The sequence below is a fragment of the Uloborus diversus genome, chromosome 2, assembly GCF_026930045.1.
Source record: "Uloborus diversus isolate 005 chromosome 2, Udiv.v.3.1, whole genome shotgun sequence".
NCBI lineage: Eukaryota > Metazoa > Arthropoda > Arachnida > Araneae > Uloboridae > Uloborus > Uloborus diversus.
In genome coordinates, this window is record NC_072732.1 from 25,687,737 (window position 1) to 25,709,989 (window position 22,253).

General features: G+C 31.5%; 1 protein-coding gene across 1 annotated transcript in view; it reads right to left on the reverse strand.

Moving 5' to 3' along the window:
* The window catches only part of LOC129235131 (rapamycin-insensitive companion of mTOR-like), an 81,352-nt gene extending 59,890 nt beyond the window's left edge, over window positions 1-21,462 (reverse strand). Inside the window, exons 1-11 of the mRNA XM_054868820.1 lie at window positions 21,458-21,462; window positions 20,062-20,381; window positions 19,003-19,172; window positions 13,745-13,809; window positions 10,969-11,036; window positions 8,270-8,352; window positions 7,696-7,783; window positions 7,494-7,584; window positions 3,699-3,765; window positions 3,095-3,175; window positions 536-633 (exon numbers count right to left, since the gene is read on the reverse strand). Coding sequence (XP_054724795.1) covers window positions 536-633; window positions 3,095-3,175; window positions 3,699-3,765; window positions 7,494-7,584; window positions 7,696-7,783; window positions 8,270-8,352; window positions 10,969-11,036; window positions 13,745-13,809; window positions 19,003-19,172; window positions 20,062-20,381; window positions 21,458-21,462 — 1,136 coding nt within the window. The remainder of the gene's footprint in view (window positions 1-535; window positions 634-3,094; window positions 3,176-3,698; window positions 3,766-7,493; window positions 7,585-7,695; window positions 7,784-8,269; window positions 8,353-10,968; window positions 11,037-13,744; window positions 13,810-19,002; window positions 19,173-20,061; window positions 20,382-21,457) is intronic.
* Window positions 21,463-22,253: the final 791 nt, after the last annotated feature.

Genomic DNA, 22,253 nt, shown 5'->3' on the forward strand with positions numbered 1-22,253 from the left:
TAAAAATTGTTGGCAGGTTTAAATAGTTATATTTTTGATGAAATTAAAAAACATTGTTAAATTAATTGTTCATTAAAGTTTTTACTGTAAAAGGCGTGTGGCTGAAAAGTTACACTTTTTGAAGAATGACCCTTCTGCATCATCAGATGCAAGCAACATTTTGTTAATTGTATACTTTAATAACATTGGCTTTTTCAATTACTAGTAGAAATATACATTTTAAATTTAATCTTGCAAATTAACTCAAGATCTTAAATATTTGATAACTCAAATAATTTTCATCTCTTTTAGAAATGATATATTTTGCATTGACCATTCTTTCTATCATTATCCGTAAGAGTATGATATTTTTTTACACCAAAAGAATGTAACACAAAGCAATAAGAATACGAAATTTCATAATTAATTTCAATTTAGGTAACATTTTAACAGTTGAAACATCAAAATTAACTTATTAAGAAAATATATGACTCATTGAAAAGATTCAAGTTGTTTCAAGAATAGTTGAAAACACAAGAGTAAAAATGAGACTTACTTTTGCTCGGCTGATGAAGAAAAACAAGATGCAGAAGCAATTAAAGTTGGTAGACAGTTAGACAAATGACCACAATCAATTGGAAGGGACTGATTGGCCTATAAAAAGATGTCTCCATCAGTGGAGTAGTGAGAAATGTTTTGTGAAGAGAGAGGATAATACTTACAAACACACTTACATACATATATAATTACACAGATATATACAGTCGACTCCTGCTACAACGCGATTCGACTTGCGCGAAATGACTATAACGCGAGTTTTTCCAGGGTAACGAATTTTATTGCGAACGCGAATTCCTCGTCCGCAATACGAATTTTTTTTGGAAGGAAGTATCTGTTTCGTTATTGGGTCCTAAATATTGATTTCATGAATGTATTTTTTCCTCGTATTGCCACTGATAGCGCCCCCCACCCCTTCACCATACTAGTCCATGCATTGCTTTGTTAGTGCATCAAATAACCACTCGGCGTCTTTCTTTCTTTTTTCTTTCTAAATATTAAGGCTGATGAAATAAAATGGCACCTTAGTGAACTGTTTCATCTAAAGTTTGTAAAGATGTGAAGAAAAAGAAAGTTTCTGGCAAAAAAAAAAGAAGTTCAAGATAATCGATATGCTTGAACAACTAAAAAGCACGTCGACGGTAGCACGACAATAAGTATAAGTGATGTACGTACCTTACGTACGTAGTTTTATTTTATGTCTTTCCCTGCCATTGATCATTGTGCATCTTAACAGTTTTTTTACGTTGAATGAAGCAGCTTTTTTATTTTTTTAAGTACAGTAAAAGTACAGTTTTTAATAATAAGAAAAGATTTAATTATAAGTATGGTAGAGGAATGTCTTAAAGATGGGGTTGAGGGGTGTTTATAAGTGTCTAAGAGAATTTTGTATGCTTCTAAAAAATTTGTATACATATATTTTTCTACAACGTCAAATTTTGACTTACGCGAGGAGTCTTGGAACGCATCTCTCGCGTAAGTCGGGACTCGACTGTATTTAGACAAAGTTTTTGTGCTTCATAGGAGGGGTGGGGGGTCGGGTGTGACAGGGTCTGCGCACTGAAATGTTTAGGAGAACTGCTTCTCCTTTTTTAGGGGAAGGGTCTCCTTCTATTGAGAGTTCACCATATGGTCTAAAACTTGACCTAGGTACACCAACTGCCATCGAGTTCCCCAATAAGTTATACTTTTAAAGTGTAGATTAAAATACTACAGTCTGACCATCAATTAGATGGAAAGGCAAACATCCAGTTTGCAGGTGGAAATGGACGCATCTAGTACTTTTCAGGATGTCAGCTTTTACAGATGTATATTAGCCTCAAAATTAAGCAGAGTCACATTGAAATCAACAGAGCATGTGCATCAAGTTTTTACTTTTCCTCCCTCATTCGGATAGACTCGTCTTAACTGGACGTTTGCCGATTTCATATAATGCGTGGGCAGACTGTAATACAGGGTTGTCTAAGCAAAAGTGTGCAGATTACAGGGTTGGCATAATTTTTGATTCCAATACTTGAGTAATTCTGTAGAATTTCTGCAGGTATCTTCAAACTAAAAGGGAAAATTTTGCAGAAATCTGCAAAATATCTGCTATATTTTGATAAGGCATCACGTCATCTTTCTCTTGTAAAATGTCGAGAGTTTGGAGTCTAATACATGAAAATTCTTCTTTTTCTTTAACTATTCAACATTTTTATGTTTATTATCATTATTCCTAAAAAAGGAATAAAATTTCAGACTTAGATATGAAAGAAACAATATAAAATAAGCTAATTTTGTAATTAAATTTTAAAAAAATATCATTGCAGTGATGATTTTGAATTCAACAATCGAATTTAGCAAAACTGAATGCAGATAATAACTGCAGAGAAAAAGCAATTGTCATAAAATACATATACGGTATTACACATATTTATACTATATAAGCATATTGGATTTGTATAGTTGATAAGAATATAGTATCTAAAACCTTGATGAATCTGCATTAACATTAAAGTTTAAAAACAACAAAAGCATGCCATTTTGTAAAAATAAATTTGCAATGGACTTCTAAAATTGAGCTACTTCACAGTTACTGAAAAAATTCTATCGTACAAATAATAATAACAATTAATTTCAAAACTAAGTTATGATTTCTCTCTTATTTTCATAATTTATTCAGAACATACATAGATTCTAAATAATGATCTTAAAGTTTTACTTTGTAAGAGGCACAAATGTTTGCAGCACTTTTTAACTATGAGTTTTACAAACGGCAAATACAACATACAAAAATATTAAAACAACAGAACTTAAGTAGTACCTGAATGTTACTAAGAAATATAGGATTAGACACCAGAAACAATGAACATGGATCAAATTTAAACATTTAGCTAATTATAAAAGGAGATTTTAAATTGATATAAAATTGCAGTTAGCATAAAAAATTAAGGTTCATAAATACATTTCAGTGCAAAATTTAATGTCGCAGTTTAGAAGTTAAACAGTCATTTTATCCATAAAACATGCACATTAAAAAATATATCAGCACAGACAATTTAAAAAAAAAAACCATTACCATATAAATAAATTCACCAAGGAATACTGTTGCTCTCACAGCTAAATTAATTTCACTGGTAACAATAACTTTAGAAAGTGCCTGAAAAAGAGATCATTGAATATAACAATCATCTTAAGGATTAAAATAAAATTTTCAACATAGAACATAAAATGTAGAAGTGAAAAACATTTTCTATTTTAGTGATATAAAGTTTAGTGATATACATACTAAAGTCATTTGCATTTAGATAATGTTGCAAGTTAGCGTAAAAATTAACATACGTAGAAGTTTTTTGACATCTATTTAAGTTTGCTTCACACAAAAAAAGGACTAGTCAACGATTTCTTTCTTTTTTTTTTTCTTTTAACCTAAACCAATCTATGGGTCAAAAAAAAAAAAAAAAGGTAGCGAAATTGATGATGTGAGCAAGGAACACATTGAATATAGTTTGACTTAATTTTATAAATTATACACTATAAAACATCTCTTAAATTACTGTTCTAGTTCCAATTATAATAACAGAAAACAAAATTTTGCATCAACAATTTTGACTTAAGCAAAATTTCTTCTTCCCTCATTGAAATAAATAATGTATTACTTTTAATATCAAGTTGAAACTTACTTCTATAATTCCACAATGAACCAGGACAAGCACAAGCAGTGAATGGTAATTATACACTAAATTCATCCTAAAAATTAAATCTTTAATTAATATTGCACAAAAAAGTATATGCATCTGAAATTTAAAAAAAAAGGCAATAGGAGCAGTTGAAAACAAAATATAAGAATGATGAAGTACAGTAGAACCCTGCTTAATCAATATTTCAGTTAATATGAACTAATTTTATTTTCAAAAAATTTTGATTGAAAATGTTACCTGAAACAATTTAGTGGAAAAAAAAACTTTTTCAGCATGTATTTTTGGGCACATTGAAAAAACTAATGCAATAGTTCAACCAATCACATCTATATTCAAAATATATCTGATGTACAAATAAGTTCTAAACTTTTTTTTTTTCAAGTTTGACGCTTTATAGGGAAAAAAATGGTTTCATGTTCAGTTTTCTAAGCATTGTCCATTATTTGCATTCTGGCAATTTTCAGATGCCTACTCAAAAAAAGGATGAGTCTTTTGATGCAATCCATGAATCGATCTAATTTTGGACTTCTTCAAAAGAGCAGATTTGCTGATCCTCAAGATCATGTGTCATTGATGAAAACAAATAGCAGTCTGAAGGGACAATGTCTGGGCTACATAGCAGGTGGGGTAGAATTGCCCATTTTAGGTTATTGAGGTATATTTTGACTGGCTGCGTAATATGTGGTCGAGCGTTATCATGTTGCAAAATTACCTTGTCGTGTCTCTCCTTATATTGTGGCCAGTTTTCCCACAGGCTCGGCTGAAATTCAAAAATTGAGTTCAGTAAAGTTGTTTGGCACCAGTCTTTGTCCAATATAGCATCCGATTCAGCATCTTCAAACGCTTGTGGCTGTCTATCGTGCTCTTTGTCATTAATATCAAAATCACCACTTCTAAAATGTCAATACCAAAACTCACATGTGGAAATCGATGAAGCATGTTTCCCGTAAGCTGTTTGCAGCATTCGATTGCCTTCAGTTGCACTTTTCTTCAAGTGGAAGCAGAAAAGTAAACTTTCCCGCAAATTGTGTTTTGTTGGCACAGAAGTTGACATATTCAGAGCACACAAAAACTATGTCCTTTCCACTTCTGCAAAATGTCACATAATGAAAATAAAAGCCTAACCATGAGGTTATAAAATGAAGTTAGTTGCAACATTGTCCGTTTAAATTTAATACCAGTGACGCCATTTCTTAAAAATTCTCTGAAACTTATTTTATACATCGTTAGAAAGTGTAGAATTTTCCGCGTTCTACGCAATTTGTTTCAATGCTCTAACTTAAATACGGTAGGAGGGTTTTGTTTTTTAAAATTCGAATTAGTTTTTTTGTAATTAATTTTTTAAGCTCAAATTTCGTGTAAATTGTCTATTATTGCAGATTAAAGGGGTGAAAAATTACTTGCACATATTAATATTATATAACATTAGAAAGTGTAGAATTTTCCGCGTTCTACACAATTTGTTTCAATGCTCTAACTTAAATACGGCAGGAGTTATTTGCGTTTTTAACTTGAATTTTTTTAGGCTTAGCCAAAATTTAGGCACCACTTTCTTTATTAAACCTATCAGTGAAAAGTGAAGGATTCGTCCCACAGTTCTCTTTTTAACACCACTAGAAAGAGGGGCTTTTTTTACTCCAGATCTAACTTGACCTAAAGTCGAAAAAATAAGATTCTATCTTCAAAGGAAAATAAGTTACAAACCGTTAAAAATCATTTTTGAATAATCTCATCTCCCTTAAAATTATTGATGTTTTATTTGGCGTTGCCTAAGTTACGTCTTTTCGATTCGCATTTTTTTTCGTTCTTATTCACAAACTTTAAGGTTTTCGATTTTAACAGAAAATCACTCAACTCAATTCAAGCCCCAAGCTAAAGAGCGAAATATACTACTAGAGACCACGAATATGTAAGCAACTTTTACAATGTAGAAAACTGCAGTTTAGCAATGCTCAGGAGCCCCCTAGCCCCTTACGACTCCGCAAGTTGATACAAGTTATTTTGAAACCCGGGAAAAGGGTGTTTTTTTGTTCCAAAGGGAGCTCATTAGCAGTGTTCTACTGTACTTCCTCATCTTTAATGGCATTCACAATAGATTGCCATTGTAAATTAAAATTGCAGTTTTGTTATAGTTTTGGGATTTTTTGAAGCAATAATTCAAACATTTCACCCTTATTTTAAGCTATTATGAGTAAATTAACTTCTTTTATAGATTCATAATTAATTTAATTCTTTCAGCTCAAATAAAACCTTTAGCAATACTCAGTACTCACTAATTTACAAGAAGCTCTGAAACATGTGAAAGAATCTTAATTTGAAATGAGGTATGTAATTTAAATGAATGAATCCTCTTAATTTTTTCCCCCTAATAAATTTGTTTCTAAATTAGTTTTGCTGTTCAAAAATCCTATATTTTTCTGAAAGTGTTAACTTGGATCTGAACAAAGTTTTGCAACTGGATGTCTTTACATCCAAAAGCTTACGATTTTGCATTGAAAAGAGGGTTCCTTGAAACCCCGAAACATCTGTCTGCAGTAATCTGTAATTTTGTGTAACAAAATGTTGGAGACCCCCTTTTACCACAGTTGTTGCTCATTAGGTTGTTTACAGGCATAAACTTTTCAACTTGGAACTCAGAAGCAACAAAGTTATTTTACTCTTTCTTCCACAATTTGTTCTGAATTTATTTTGCAGTTTAAATAGCTTATGTCATGCCAAAACTATAAAACTAAATAATAAACTAAAAAATGTTTTTAAAAAAATTAAAAAAACTTAACAATCTGCGCAAAGTTTTGCTAGCCTTTGCTTAGAATTAATATAACCTATTAACTGGGTGTCATGAAATATTGCAATGGTTATGATGATATAAGAGCACAGGGACACCCTGAACTTGCCAACGCAGATATTTGCTTAACAGAAACAAAGCAACATTATATTTTTTAAAAAATCAAAGCGTAATTTTGCTATGCTGTTTCCAAATTTGCCGAATCTTCAGACAAAATTTGCCAAATAAGGACATTTTTGGGAGGTCACAGCGACCTCCTGTAACCTCCCATTGGGCGCACTAGTTCAAGTACTTAATCATACTATGAAGAAAAAGTCCTCATTGTACAACAAGTTGAAAAAAAGTTATTTCCTTGGTTAATAAACAAATAACCAATGAAATTAGTCACATATACGGAAGTTGTGTTCCTAACTTAACAAGTGCAAAATCTAATTTTAGACATTCTTATTTCTTTTCTCCCCCTCTCTTCCAAAGATATCAAACCTTTTGAGGTCACCAAAACTTGACCGGTTGAAACCCGATTTTTTAATCTATATGCTTTAAATCTACACTACTTACTGATCTTTAGATCTGCTCAACTTACTGATTTTTAGATCTATACTAAGGTGCGTAACCAAGCGACCGGATCAGTCTTGAAAATTGCTTCTGCTCTATGTAATTTTGGTGTAACCTAGCTTGATCTGTTTTAATTAATCTTCTTGCATAATTTGCTCACGTATGTGTGTCGCAATAATGAGTGATCATTTTTTAGCTTTTGCATGCATTTTATGTAGGCAGTTATTGTTTTAGTTGTAGTTTATATGTATGCGAGTGTTATTGATCTTTTTAAGCTATTGCATACACCAGCATCACTTTTATCTAATTCGCAAATTATCAGTGGAACTGCTTATCCGCGATTAGCGTGCCACCCTATTCTGTGGATAGTCAGGAGTCTCTTGTATACATAAATAATAATAATTTTTTTCTTCTGAATATACATAAAATATAACCACCTATCTTTTGATGAATAAGGAAGCACATCTATTCCCTCAGCCACAACATAACCTTCATAAAGTTGCCAAGAAGATTTTACTGCTGAAGGATCTAAAATATTCAATTAACCTATGTAAAGATAGTCATTCTAAATATAAAAAATATTTTTAAAAATGTTTAGTGCACATTAAAACAAATAAAACCCTAAAGGTTGTAACATACCTGCAGAAGCAATTGCAATATTAAAGTCATCTGTCCATTCAGGTACTGATATATCAAATAATTGGTAAAGGAGGTCCAAAATGTGTCTCTGGAAATACATAAGAGCAAGTTTTTAAGTAGCAGAATAAAAACTGAAAGAAAAATTATCAGTTATTTCTAATACAAAGGGAAAGTGCCAAAACAAAAAACATCGCACACACAAAAAATGATTAGTAGCTTTAATATGTAGCAAGATTATTAGAAATAGTTATGAATATCAAAACAATCAGTTTTAATTTTAAATCATAGATGAAAGAAATAAATAAAACAAATGTTTGGTTCTATCAAAAGCCTTACTTATTCATTTCCTGAATAAATTGTTTAAAAAAAAAAATATTCTTTCAGCAATATTTGAGTCTCAGGAAATAAAAGTAATTCAAAGAGAAATAATGAAAAAAATAAATGAATAATAAGAATTAATAAACAAACAAATACATGGAGTACATTTTTACCTAAGAAAAGCTACAATATTCCAAATGCTACTAAACAAGTTTTAATGAGATACTAAAACGATTTAAAAAAACGGAATTCTCACTCGTAAATCTGGATAAGGCAAGTACAACATTTCTATTAAAGACTGCAAATGAATGCTATCAGCTCTGCATAAGTACATCAAACCTAAAATTACAAATGAATAAAATAAATGCATTCGCACAAAACAGGGAACTACAAAATTTGAGGCAAACAAGAGAATGCTTTTCACAAAGTTATTTGCTCACGGGCAGAATAATTGTTACAGTTGGCTAGGGGTAACTATTTTATGCCCTCCTCCTGTCATACACAGAGTGTGTATAAAAATATTATGTACAAAAAAATTTCAGTAACTTCAGGTGGAACCTCTGCTTTTATGGGGAATATTATTTCTTTGAAATATAGTAGAAGAACATTATAACCTACACCTTGGGACCAGAGCTTTTGCGTTATACAGGTTTTGGCGTTATATAGGCCATTTCACAAATTTTTAATTTAATATTCAAATTATATCTATATATTAGCATTTCAGAATGAGTTTTATCTGTAGGGAGTATTAAAGCACTAATTATACAATGAGTCATTCACAAATAAATATGCTTCTTTATTACAAGAAAGTGAAATCTGCTAGCTTCATGGTTTGCATAACAGCTGCATTTTCAAGAACCATCTGGTATTTTCATTTTACTGTGAATGCTAATTTTCATTTAAAAGCTTTGAATTGAGATGAAAAGATGAAAAACAGATTCAAAATATAATTTTCCTAACAATTTTTATGTTTGCAAGGCAAAACAGGGCTATTTTTTTTAACTTCAAAACTTATTGTTTACTTCTGGAAAGTTGTGCGGTTTATAGAGAATTGCGTTATACAGGTCGGCGTTATAAAGGTATTCTACTGTATTTCAATCGAATTGTGACCATTTGGCATACTTTACTAAAAACAGTCTGTTTCTTGATGGGTTGAATAATTTAAGAGTCCTTTAACCTTTGGTGGTAGACTGAGACATTTACTAGGACCAGCTTATCTTGTATCTGCTGCTGGTGTTTATTTTGTAATTGTGTTGTATTTTACTGCAAAGATTTGACAGTGAATCCTTTCCTTTTGAAACCTGGGATAAAAAGGATTTATCCCAGGTTTATTATTTATAGAGAATTGCGTTATACAGGTTGGCGTTATAAAGGTATTCTACTATAATTAGATCAGCCTATGTAACCTGTTACATGAGCATTAGCATCAATTTTATTTCTCAGTAGTTTTTTTAGTAATCTTATGAGAGCTTTGTTTTTTTATCAAAAAGGTGCTCTTTATCAAAAAGCCTGATCAGGGTTTGAAGTTAGGTATGAAAGTTAGGTGTCATTGGTACCTATAGATGGGGCAAACCTAACATAGCAACATTGTGAAGGTTACACAGATCCTAATCACAGCATTACGACGCTGTCAGGTTGGGTTTACTTCAATTAAAGCTTTTTTGTTTTTGTTGCCAAAAAATTCTGCATAAGTATCATTTTGAAATTATGCATACTGTTTAAGCAGAGAAACCAATTGTTAAATAGCTATGATAGTAATGCATTTTGTACAAGTGTCTAAAACATCCGAGCTTTACTGACAAAATTATGAATAATTAAATGAAGTGAATGAAAATCTATTTCTAAGTTAATAAAAACCCATTTTCTTTCGCAAAATTGGCAATTATGCACATGCCCATTTTCATTAGTACTTAGTGAAGTAAATTACAAGAAATTGGCTTAACTATTCAAAATTTTAATCACAACTGTTTACTGTAGAAGACCATTATAACGCACACCTTGGGACTAGAGCTTTTGCATTATACAGGTTTTTGCGTAATATAGATCATTTCACAAATTTTGAAACTAATATTCAGAATATATCTATATATTAGCACTTCAGAATGAGTTTTATCTGCAATGAGTATTAAAGCACCATATACTCATTAGTTATTCACAAATAAATATGTTCCACAATCAAAAGAAAGTGCATTATCCTTCACTTCTGCTAGCTTCATGGTTTGCATAACAGCTGCATTTTCAAGAGCCATCTGGTATTTTCTGTTTAGTATGAGTACTAATTGTCAATTTAAAATCTTTGAATTAACATGGAAAGATAAAAATCTTTCAAAATTTAATTTGCCTAACAATTTTTTTGTTTGCAACAAAACAGAAGGATTTTTTAAACTTCAAAACTTATTGTTTCTAAAAAGATAAGCGGTTTATAGAGAATTGCGTTATATAAGTCAGCGTAATAACGGTCTTCTACTGTATTTTTATAAAAACTTAAGTGTTAAAAATGGCTCCTGCATGCAAAACTATGATTTCCAATGAAATGTATAAGTGTGGCATAGAACTAACAACTGCGAATTTCAAGCTCGGAGTCTGACAATATAGATATTGAAAACCATACTCAAATGCATTTTTGAAATATTCTGATTTCACTATTCCCTTAAATTACTATAGAATAAAAAAAACTGAAACAGTCATGCTAAGGCACATAAATTAATACTTTCTATAAAATTTCTTCAAGCATGTGGAAATATAACTATTATAATGCATCAGAAATGCAATTAAATACTCCATAACTCATTTCAAAAGATAAATGGAAATCAATTCGAAATATTTGAGTCAGTATTTCATAAAACTTAAATACAAAGTTTATTTTACAGTTTATGCTTTTCAGAAAGTTAAATATGTCAAATTTAAAAAAAAAAAATCATAGTTACTCAATATTTAACAAGAAAAACACAATACCTGGCCAAGACAACAAAGTGCAGACTATTGCTGTTTTACTTGCAGTTAAATTAGGATCTTTGTCTTCACTGAAAAATAAAAACTATATGATTAAATTAAATATGTGACTGCATTTATTTAAAATATATATATATATATATATATATATATATATATATATATATATATATATATATATATATATATAGTAAAGTATGTAGTTTCACATGCACGGGTAGCACAGAAATAAGTGTATGTAACAACGAAGATAAACAACAATAACAACAACGAAAATGAACATGGAACGTTAAAAAATAAATTAGGAACATTGAAAACAAGAATTAATGAAATCATGGGTATTAAATTGCTGCTACGTTTACGAAGAGCTGGAGCAGCTGGCATATTAAATATTCTGCAAGGTTTCTGTGCGGGTCAGTATTATACATGCAGCAAAATTAATTAGAAGTAAAAGTATATGTATTTGAATTAACGAACTTATATGTGTAGCAACTTATAAGGCTTAATAAAGTAAGCAGGAAAATTATAAAACGTTATATATGCTTATTGTTTGGATAAAATGCTATAAATTTTACATATATAAATAGTATGCTTATTAGTAATATGCTGTCATGTATTACCAACCCCCCAGCTCTGACCTGCAAAATAAAAGAGAAAAATTACATACCACATGATTTCAAATATTTCGTCGACAACAATGTCTTTATCATCAATGATAAAGAGCGCTGAAATCCTTTCGACAGGAAGGTGCTTTTTGGATGCCCTGCCCCAGTGACCTGTTCGATTGGCGTGGCATCGGATTTTCGTCTCTGGAAAATGGATACCTAGACATAGACATTGTTGTCGACGAAATATTTGAAATCATGTGGTATGTAATTTTTCTCTTTTATTTTGCAGGTCAGAGCTGGGGGGTTGGTAATACATGACAGCATATTACTAATAAGCATACTATTTATATATGTAAAATTTATAGCATTTTATCCAAACAATAAGCATATATAACGTTTTATAATTTTCCTGCTTACTTTATTAAGCCTTATAAGTTGCTACACATATAAGTTCGTTAATTCAAATACATATACTTTTACTTCTAATTAATTTTGCTGCATGTATAATACTGACCCGCACAGAAACCTTGCAGAATATTTAATATGCCAGCTGCTCCAGCTCTTCGTAAACGTAGCAGCAATTTAATACCCATGATTTCATTAATTCTTGTTTTCAATGTTCCTAGTTTATTTTTTAACGTTCCATGTTCATTTTCATTGTTGTTATTGTTGTTTATCTTCGTTGTTACATACACTTATTTCTGTGCTACCCGTGCATGTGAAACTACATACTTTACTATATTTTCAAAACATTTAACTACTTTAGCTGCAACATTGCGCTGTTTAAATGTAGAATTTTTTACATCAATTTTGATCATTATATATATATATATATATATATATATATATATATATATATATATATATATACATATTCCTGACTAGTTCATGTATATTTGACATGCATTAGAATGATTAATAATAACTTATATAGAATTGCTCAAACTTTGCTAAAAGTCATAAAATTACGCGTTGTTGCCAGAGATGACAGTAAAAAGCAAAAAGCTTGGTTTTTATAAAAAGCAGTTTTTACCTTTTTCAAGATGCATTTTAGGCAATATTTTTAAAATATTTTTTGAACTACAGTCAGACCTCGGCTTAATTTAACCTCTATTTAACAAATTTCGCAGATAGCAAATTTTTCTTTTTCCCCCGACTAAAATGAAGGCAAAAACTTCTATTTACCGAACAATAAACCCCGAATATACGAATTATTTCAACAGCTGGATTTTATTTATTCATTCATTTTATTTATTTATTTATTTTTCTGTTAATTTGAGTTAGGAAAAATTGGATTGTTTGACAAATTATATGCCCATCTTGTCTGAAGCAGAAAAAGACTTCTCTTGGAATCAACAATTTTTGACGGGCGAAAGAGCAACCAATGAATAGCGATTCTGATGCTGAAAGCGATAATGCAACTCCCATTAAAACTGTTACTTCTTCTAATGCTTTACATGGCCTGGAAACTGAAAAATCATACCTCATACAGCAGGCTGTAAATGACACAGCATTTTCTTTTCTCCATAAAGTCGAAAGAGGACTATTTCAAGTCAAGTATCAAGGAAATTGTAAAACATCTATTTTTCTGTACTTTAAAATTTCAAATTAATTAGTTTGTAATAAATCGCAGAGTCCTGAATAAAAAGTGTACAGATTCTAACTATGGATACTTTTGTGCAGTTACTTATTAGGGCTTCTAGATAAGGTAAGTGCCTTTTTTTTCTTCACCTCGGTATTACAAATAACCCCGATTTAACATATAAAAGTTTCGGTCCTGATGAATTTGTTAAATCAGGGTTTGACTGTATTTAGAATCTGTAAGCTAATAAAGCACAAGATGTATTCACAAATATGAAACTTATCAAAAAAGTCAACACTATATTAACGTTACAGTTCACTAAATGCATGTTTAAATGGACATTTTCCAATGAGTGTTATTTGTAAAACTATTTGACTACATTTTACAAAAATATGTATTTTTTAAGTATCAAAACAACTACAAAATGAACATAAATAAAATATTTTAACCAAATTTACTTCACTAATGTGAAAATTTAGAGCAGTGATATCAGTACTATTTAAAATTTTCATACAAAAGCTCTTTCCTTTCCCCAAATTGAAATAAATAAGGATCTCAAAAAACAACTAAGAATTAAAAGAAATATTACCTTGCAGAACCTTCTTTGCCACAAGGAAAACGATAATGGCAGTCAGTAAAAGGAGCTAACAAATTCTAAAAGAAAAATAAATTAATATTTAACTTAAATATATGTAAAACACAGCTGTATTAAATTAATTCCTGTATTTAATACATAACTAAACATGCTGTCATCATTTCTTTTTGAGTAAATGCTTTTATCCTAGTTATAATAACCATTCAGCAAAATTATATTTTTTAATCCGTCTTAAGAATCGGCCTTCCTCTTGCAGTCCCTGAAACATTACCATTTGCTGAAATTTAATATTAAGAGATAAGGGAATTGTTTCTAAACCGATTTCTTTCAGCAAAAATAAATTGCAAAGAAGGCAAATTCAGTTCCATACAAATTTTAGAAATCATTCAGTAAACAAAATAAAAACAATCATGAATGAGTAAAACAATTACAAAATAGCATACATTTTGTCTCATTTTTCTATAAAAAATGCATATATTTTTCCTAAACACAAGCAACTCTGAATTCTTGGTGCAAGCCTAGCCTGAGAAAGGAAGTACCCTAATTTCTGGTAGATAAGCCGCCCTATCATATACGCCGAACATGCAATAATTTACAAACTAAAAACGAAAGTTCATCGGATAAGTCGCCCCATCGTATACGCCGCAGAAGAATGTATCGAAACATGGCGCCCCACCCCTCTATATATATCTCTATATATACATATGTATGGATGCGATTATTTATTATAGTTAGAACAAAACTGTAACAAGCAACTGCATTTGTTGACAGATATAAAAGGAATAAACTTCGTGTAAAAAAAAAGGGTCAGAAAATGCTACGGTTACACAAAAAACTAGTTTGCCAGATGACATCTACATTTGGTTGGATGAGAAGTTTTCAAATCATTGTATTATACTTAGCAGCAAATTGTTTACCCTTTATGAATTGATTCTCTTTTTTTTTAAATTTATCATCATTGAGACATTTTAAAACATTACTCAGACTGTAGTGACTCTAACTCAGACAAACTAGCTATTCCTCCATTTTTCAGCCTTGTGAAACGTATGTTACAATCACGAATCTGGCAACACTGGAAAGAACAACAACAGCCAACAGCGGTAAAATCGGTGCAAACTAACGGAGGTTTAAGGGTGTGAGAAATTAAATGTAATGTAAAACCTGTTTCATGGTGCAATTTGAGAGCTCTACTAGCGTTTTTTAATGAATTTTAACATTGCCGCTCGATTGGGCGAACATGAAAAGCACTAAGATAGAAGTATGGGAGAAAATATCTTCAGATACGCCGCCCTGGCAGATATGCTGCAGATGTTAAATTTCAATTTTAAAACACATATAAGTCGCAGCTTATCTACCCAAAATTACGGTATAACTACAAAAGTAATATTTTTCCTTACATTTTTTATGAAACAAATTGAAATTTATATTGTAACTTGATAATTAAAATACAGGAGAAAAGACTGTGTTCTATCAAACTTTCATATACTGCTAGCTTTCTGTCGATACCGTTTTTCAATTTAAAGTATACCAGCACAAAACAATTTGTAAATGCATAACATAGATTTACATATTATATTGTCCTTACTCATACAAGGAAAAACAAAAAAGATATTGTCAATTGTTAGCAAAATTTTTAAAATAGTATTAAGAAATTTAACTAAACAAAACATTCCAATTTTGTCTGCGATATTGAGAATGGCAAGTGAGCGACAGAAAACTAAAATGACTACACAGAATGGATGAAGTGTAAAGGAAGGATGGTGTAGATTTAACTGCCTTGTAATCTGTGAAGGGGAAATCTTATCTGAAGCAGAAGACTATTATTGGTTACTTAGGAGCAGTTCCAACAGAAGCTATTTTTTCCAAATTCTAGTCATCACAGACAAAAAAAAAATGTATACAGTCAAGTCTCGACTTACGCGAGGAATGCGTTCCGAGACCCCTCTAGTAAGTCGAAATTCCGCGTAGTGGAAAACTGTATGCATATGAACTTTTTGTAAACATGCCTGGTTATTTAAGGCATTTGTAAAACTCTCTCAAACTGTTATACAAGTTTACCATTTCTAAGCTATGTATTATCATTTCTTAAATAAACAAGTGAAGTTTTACTGTATTTCTTAAAAAAACTGTATCATTCAACAAAAATTGTAATTACGATGCACAAAACCAATGATCAATGGGAGGAAGAGAAAAAAATATAACTGCACGGCACGTCAAGTACGTAGCAAAATAATAAATGCAGCACTATAATTGTACGGTACTGTAGATACAGTAAGTAAATTTATAACTTAAAATATGAAGATGATAAGGATTTATGCTGCGCAATCAGCTTGTTATCAGTCTCCCTCTGACACTGCATAGACTTCAGGAAACTCGTCAGGAGAAGAGAAAGAACAAGAAAAAGTGGTGAATTAATCTTCTGCTTTCTGTCGAAATTATTCAGCCAAAAACTTTAGCGTTGTGGGAGAGGTATTCACGTCAGCTCTAAAAATTCGTTGCTCTTGAAAAACTCGCGTTATAGCCATTTCACCTAAGTCGAATCGTGTTGTAGTGGGAGTCTAATGTAATTCAAATAAGGTATTTATAAAATAGCTAGAGGACCCGACAGACGTTGTTCTGTTCAAACTTTGTAAATTGAAAAGTTAAAAAAATTCAATAAACTGTCTAGTGTTTGAACCGTTTTGTTGAAAAAAATAAGTAAAAAGAATATGTTTTAAGCTGCTTGATGTCAGAATGCGTATATTTATTACAACTTGATTTATCTAATGCATACTGAGCAGTTGTTTTATTAACTATATTCTTTCTCCCATACTTGATGATTTGTTCCTTCAGCCATACTCAAAGCATAAAAAGCGTCCTCAGATATTAAATGTAAAAAACTAACTACACATCTAGAACAAACGGAAAATCCCGCTGCAACATTCGCCCATATGAAAAAGAATAAAACAATCGAAAGGGTATCGTTTAAAAAAATGATAAAGGTAAAAACAGTTCTCTGAATGAGCAAAGATTACTCATCCCTCCGCCCCCCCCCCTGCCTCCCGATGTAAAATGCACAAATTCTTCAACTATGACTAAACACTCTTTAAAAACAAAAAACAATTCTTTGAAGTTTGAAATATTTCGCGGAAAAAATACAATAAATTACATTAACAGTAGTTTTAAAATGTAAAGAAATGATCACGCAACTCTATTGTTTATAGCCAAAGTCGCCAAGCCACCACGTTACTGTGATCCAGCCGATCAGTGAGCGAAGCTCACTCCGACCGATTAGCGGTCCGATCTTTTGAACGAAAACTTTTAAAAACTTCATTTCTTGCCTATTATGTTCTTTCCAGCAAAGATATAGATCTTCCACTGCACGTATCTTTTGTGTACAGAACTACCCTGTCGTAATTTATCTGGACGAAAATAAAATTTGTTTCGTCTTTAAATTAGATCATCTTTTCCTTTAATAATGTACTGATTAGTTTGATAATCCTTAAAGTATTCTTGACATTGGTGCCAAAATTCAGATGGATTTGAGCCAAGAAACAAATGTTGCTGGGTACGGTACTTTCTGATCATTTGGTTAGGAAAACCTGAAGCACCGATCCGGTCACATGGTACAACTACGACGTCAGAACACACGTTTTGCGTGAACCTTCCAGTACTTTACTTTAAAATATATCACAGGACCTAAAATAGTTGCTTTCAAGAAATGAAGGCTTTACTCTCTCTCTCTTGACGTTTTATCTGTTCTCAATTGACATATCACAGTAGGTAATTTCATTACAAAAAGCAGATCTGGCTTTCTTATTGTTGTTTGGCAACGGATTAAATATTTATTTCAATACTCGCTCAACAATAGGTTAAAATAAATATTAATCATTTGGGAGATATAAACATCCAATGTTTAAATTAATTATTTAATTAACAAAAACGTTTCTGATTCGATCCATCGCGCTTCAAAACCATGCTTGCCAACCCTTAATTACACACAAAAAATTTGATCAAAATCGGTCCAGCCGTTTAAAAGCCTTATTGTGACAAACGTCCGCACAAAAGATTTTTATACATTAAGATTAACAAGTAAATAATTTTACTTTGGAATATTAAAGAAATGACATGAATAAATATAAGCATAAATACAAAATAATCAACCACAAACAAGCTATGGGATCAACTGTGTTGGCCCCAGATTGCATATTAACCTTCAACAATTATTAATTGACCTTTTGAATTTGAACATTTACTATTTTACAGAAAAAAATTTCAAACTTTGAGCTAAGAAAGACTGTTAATCAGAATTAGAAATTCAAACCTTTCATTTTAATTATTTTACAAATAAATTTTCAGAGCCAATTTATGACCCTTATGTCAGGTGTGAAAGCTGTAAAAATTCTCACGACTGAAAATTTAAATGGAATGGGTTTCAGTATTAAATAAATAAAAGAATTAAGGGTAAGTTTTTAAATAAATAAAGGGATTAAACATGGAACTTCATACTAAAAAAATTATTGTCGGGGTTTCCGCTACAATCGCATTTTTCGCAAAATGCGAAAATATTATCTAAATTACGAAAATAAAGTGAAGCAGTTTCTCCCCTTTTTGCTCAAAAAGGAGAAAAAAAAATGATCTGAGAGCATGGTGATATTTAGCACAATCATACTATAAATCTTAATTAAACTGTTTGAACTACTATTAAGTTCAACAATACTTTGTCTTATTGCTAAGTATAACACTCCTATTTTTTTTTTATTTCAAATTAAAAAGAAACCTACTGTGTATTTATTCCTTTACACTGAATTTATTTCTTTAAAAATGTCGTGGCTGAATTTTGAATTTAGCTTTCAACCAGAGATGAAGCACATTGAAGCAGTGAGAATTACTTATTCATTAACGTTCGTTGTTTTAGCATTTTGCTAAAGCATTTCCCCTAGTTTTAGCTTTTTCGCTCAGCTTAAACCCTGCTTATTGTCCATGAAAAGTGTTTCAAAATAGAAAATATAAATAAACATCCGAAAGAATGATAATGATTGCTTGAGATATACCCCGCCCCCTACAGCATTGCCCTTGCCTCATGCATACATTTGATACCTTTCTTTCACTATTTTAGTTTTTATTTTTATTTATTTATTTTTTCCAAGTAAAACAGGGATGATAGATCTCACATTTCTATGCTTAAAAATAGCAAATAAAATATTAAATTATCACAATTTTTACGAAAAAAATAAATATTACGAAAATACAGCAAATGTAGAGTAATTTACCTGCAAACTAAAGTCATCTCTCAACAAACTTCGAGTCGAAGGATGATTTATTAAGAAAAATATGGCACCAAGCACAGCTTCAGCAGTTTGAGCATGAGAATTTTCCGCTACATTCTGCAGCAAGGCATTCACACCCCTTGCTTCAATGCTTGCAGATGGGTTTAGTATTGCTAATGGTGACAAACACAGAAAACATATGTTACAAAACACTACAGTATAAATCCATTGAAAATATCACATGTATTACAAAAGCAATTTCATTCCAAAAAAGCCTACACTCCAAATTTATAGCAATTAAAAAACTGATTGCCCAAAACTACCAAATGAGCCGAGTTATAAAAGGTATTGTTGTTTTCATAGAACTTTGCAAGCCAATGTCTGTTTTTCTCCATTCCGAACATTAAATTGTATTTAACTTAACTTCAACTTTGAAAAAGATACTTTCCAAGCTAATAGTCAAGGTAAACAAAAGGCAGCCATAGTGTAGCCAGAATCTACCTCTGAGGTATGGGGTCATAAAAGTCCTAAACTATAGATAAACAACCAAATGTGGATTTACAATATGTGTTAAAAATCACTAGCTCAAGAGGGGATTGGTACCCCTTTTAAATTCTTTATTATCTGGGATAATTTTTGAAACATAGGCAATACACATGAAATACACCGCCAGCTCAGTCATTTCCAGCAGAAACTGCAGTCCTCGGCTGGAAATGACTGAGCTCGTGGTGCATTTCATGTATTTCTGCTTTAGTCCTGGCTATTGGGCGGTAATTCACTGAATATAGGCAATACAATTTGACATCTGTACAAAATCTTTAATCAATCGAAATCAGGACAATATTTTGAGAATAACTTTAATTAAATTGAAATAGAAGTTGAAGCAATAACAGGTGAAGAAACACAACTTCTTTTGAAAAAAAATATATATATATACATACATACTTTATTGCTATTAACTTAAATTATCTATGTATTTCTAATTTACTTTCAATTCCTATGAAAATTGCTCATGAACCCCTCAAAGTTCTATACTAGAAAAATCCAACAGAAAATACTCACTAAGTTGGGCTAAAGTTGCTAGGCAAGGTCGCAACATGTCCCGCTCTTGAGATCCCTCATTGGCGACAGCTACAAGACAGTTCGTAAAGGCACGAGGAAATTTGCATGGATCCAAACTCATCACTTTTCGCATCAATCGTAGAGCTTGGATCCTCTCTATTCGATTGTCAAGCAAAATATCGAGGGAGCGAGAGACGAGATAATGCATTTGTCCATTTAAGAAGGCTTCTAGGGCTTCCTTGTTTTGGAGGAGGTAACGACAAACCCTCAGGCCACTGGCTCGTACCTCACAAGTTTCGTGGAAGAAAGATACGCGAAGGCTGAAAACAATATTAGCCTATGAGTGGTTATTTAACACTAGAAAGACGGAGGGGCCTGTGTGGCCCCTCGTGTAGTTTGTTGTTTAATAACTCGGATAATATCTAACGGAACTTAATGGAATTTTCTGACTTTTCATTATATGACACTATTTGAATGCTTGTTTAATCATTTAATCATTCGCCTCATAGTACTGTTAATATTGATCTTTATACCTAGAAAGACGGGAGGGGCCACAGTGGCCCCTAAGCATTTTGACAGTTAAAAATTTTTTTTTTCCTTTCTCCTAATTGTTGTAGCATTAAAAAAATGCCATTCACTCTAGTTTAACCTGCAACTTCCTCTTTATGCAGCCGATTGGATATCCAAATGCTATAAACAGTACCGACTGCTTACCATCCTAACGGTGGCCATTGCTCTTAGAAAGGAAAACTAATTCAGCCTTTTGCCCAGTATAGAGAGAAAAACTAAAAATAATTAAGTACTAAGTTTTTATTTAGTCATGAAAGAAGGTGTATCAGGCATGTGGACTCCCTCAGGAAGAATTTGTAAAAGAATTCACTCCAAAAATGGGTAGGGGCCACAATGGCCCCTTCAGTCTTTCTAGGTATACAGAAAATGTCAGTCGTTCTAGTGTTAAACATAGGAACATAGAAATATACATTTATGAACAAATTACTATAGAGAATTTCTTTTTTCATTAAAAAATAAATATATGGTAAGGTTAACAGTGATATTTTAAAAGACTTACAGAAAATTACATATGCAATGATCTGTTTAACAGTTTTGCGAGGTTAGATTTTGGTGAATGAAACTAAGAGACAGATTAACATGAAATTGGCAACATAGAGGAAATATTAGTGTAGTATAAAGATAGCCCCATATGAAGAAATTACAAAAGAATTTAAACATTCAAAATCAAATAATTTTATGACAACAAATGCTGATAGATTGAGCTCCTGATTATCCACTCTAATAAATACTCATATTTACGTGAAAAACAAGAAAATCAAATATAGTCCACATAGACGATAATAAAATTTTGCAACAAAAAAGGGAAGTCATATTTCTGCAGAACTTCATCAAGCTAAAGTTAACTTTGGAATACCAGACTCCTTGCAAAGATAAAAGTGTTCGTCTCTTACTAGTTGTTATGTTAAGACTGAGAGACATTTGGATCATTGTTGAATAATTTTAATGCAGATTTATTTAAAATATTTGAGAAAAAAGACACAGAAATAAAAATACTTTGTCATAAAAACTGTATATTCTTGAAACTTTTGCTAAATATTTTTTATTGCTAATTTTAAAAAATGCAGGCGTCAAGTGAGAAAGTAAAGAATTATAAGCAAAAAATCAGGAGGAGTTACGCAGGCCTGTCATTTGGGGAGATCAGTGCACTACTGCCCCTGTCCCCAAACTTGGAGGAAATAATGTTTCTAACATATAAGTTGTTCTATCATATAGTCCAGGATCTGACAGCACTTCTGTAGGAAAGTTCGAGTAGGGAGAGTTTCTTTTCAAAAATGTTTAGTAGGTGTCCTAGAAAGTATTTTGGACTCGGGTGGACATCCGCCACCTGGTCACTTCTCCTGCTATGACGTCAGCAAAGATGGCGGCCGCTCGCTCTCATAAATGCTTAGTACTTCGATGGAAGATTGAATACGGAGAATTTTGCTTCAAAAATGTTTATTAGGTGTCCTAAAAAGTATTTAGAGCTTATGTGGATATCTGCCATTTCGTACATTTTTTAGCTATGACGTCATCAAAGATGGCGGGCCTGCGCTTTCGTCCCCATATAAGCCCAAATTTATGTTAATACTTAACCAACAAAAATGAAAATTTGGCCAGTAAGTTACTATTAGTGTTTTTAA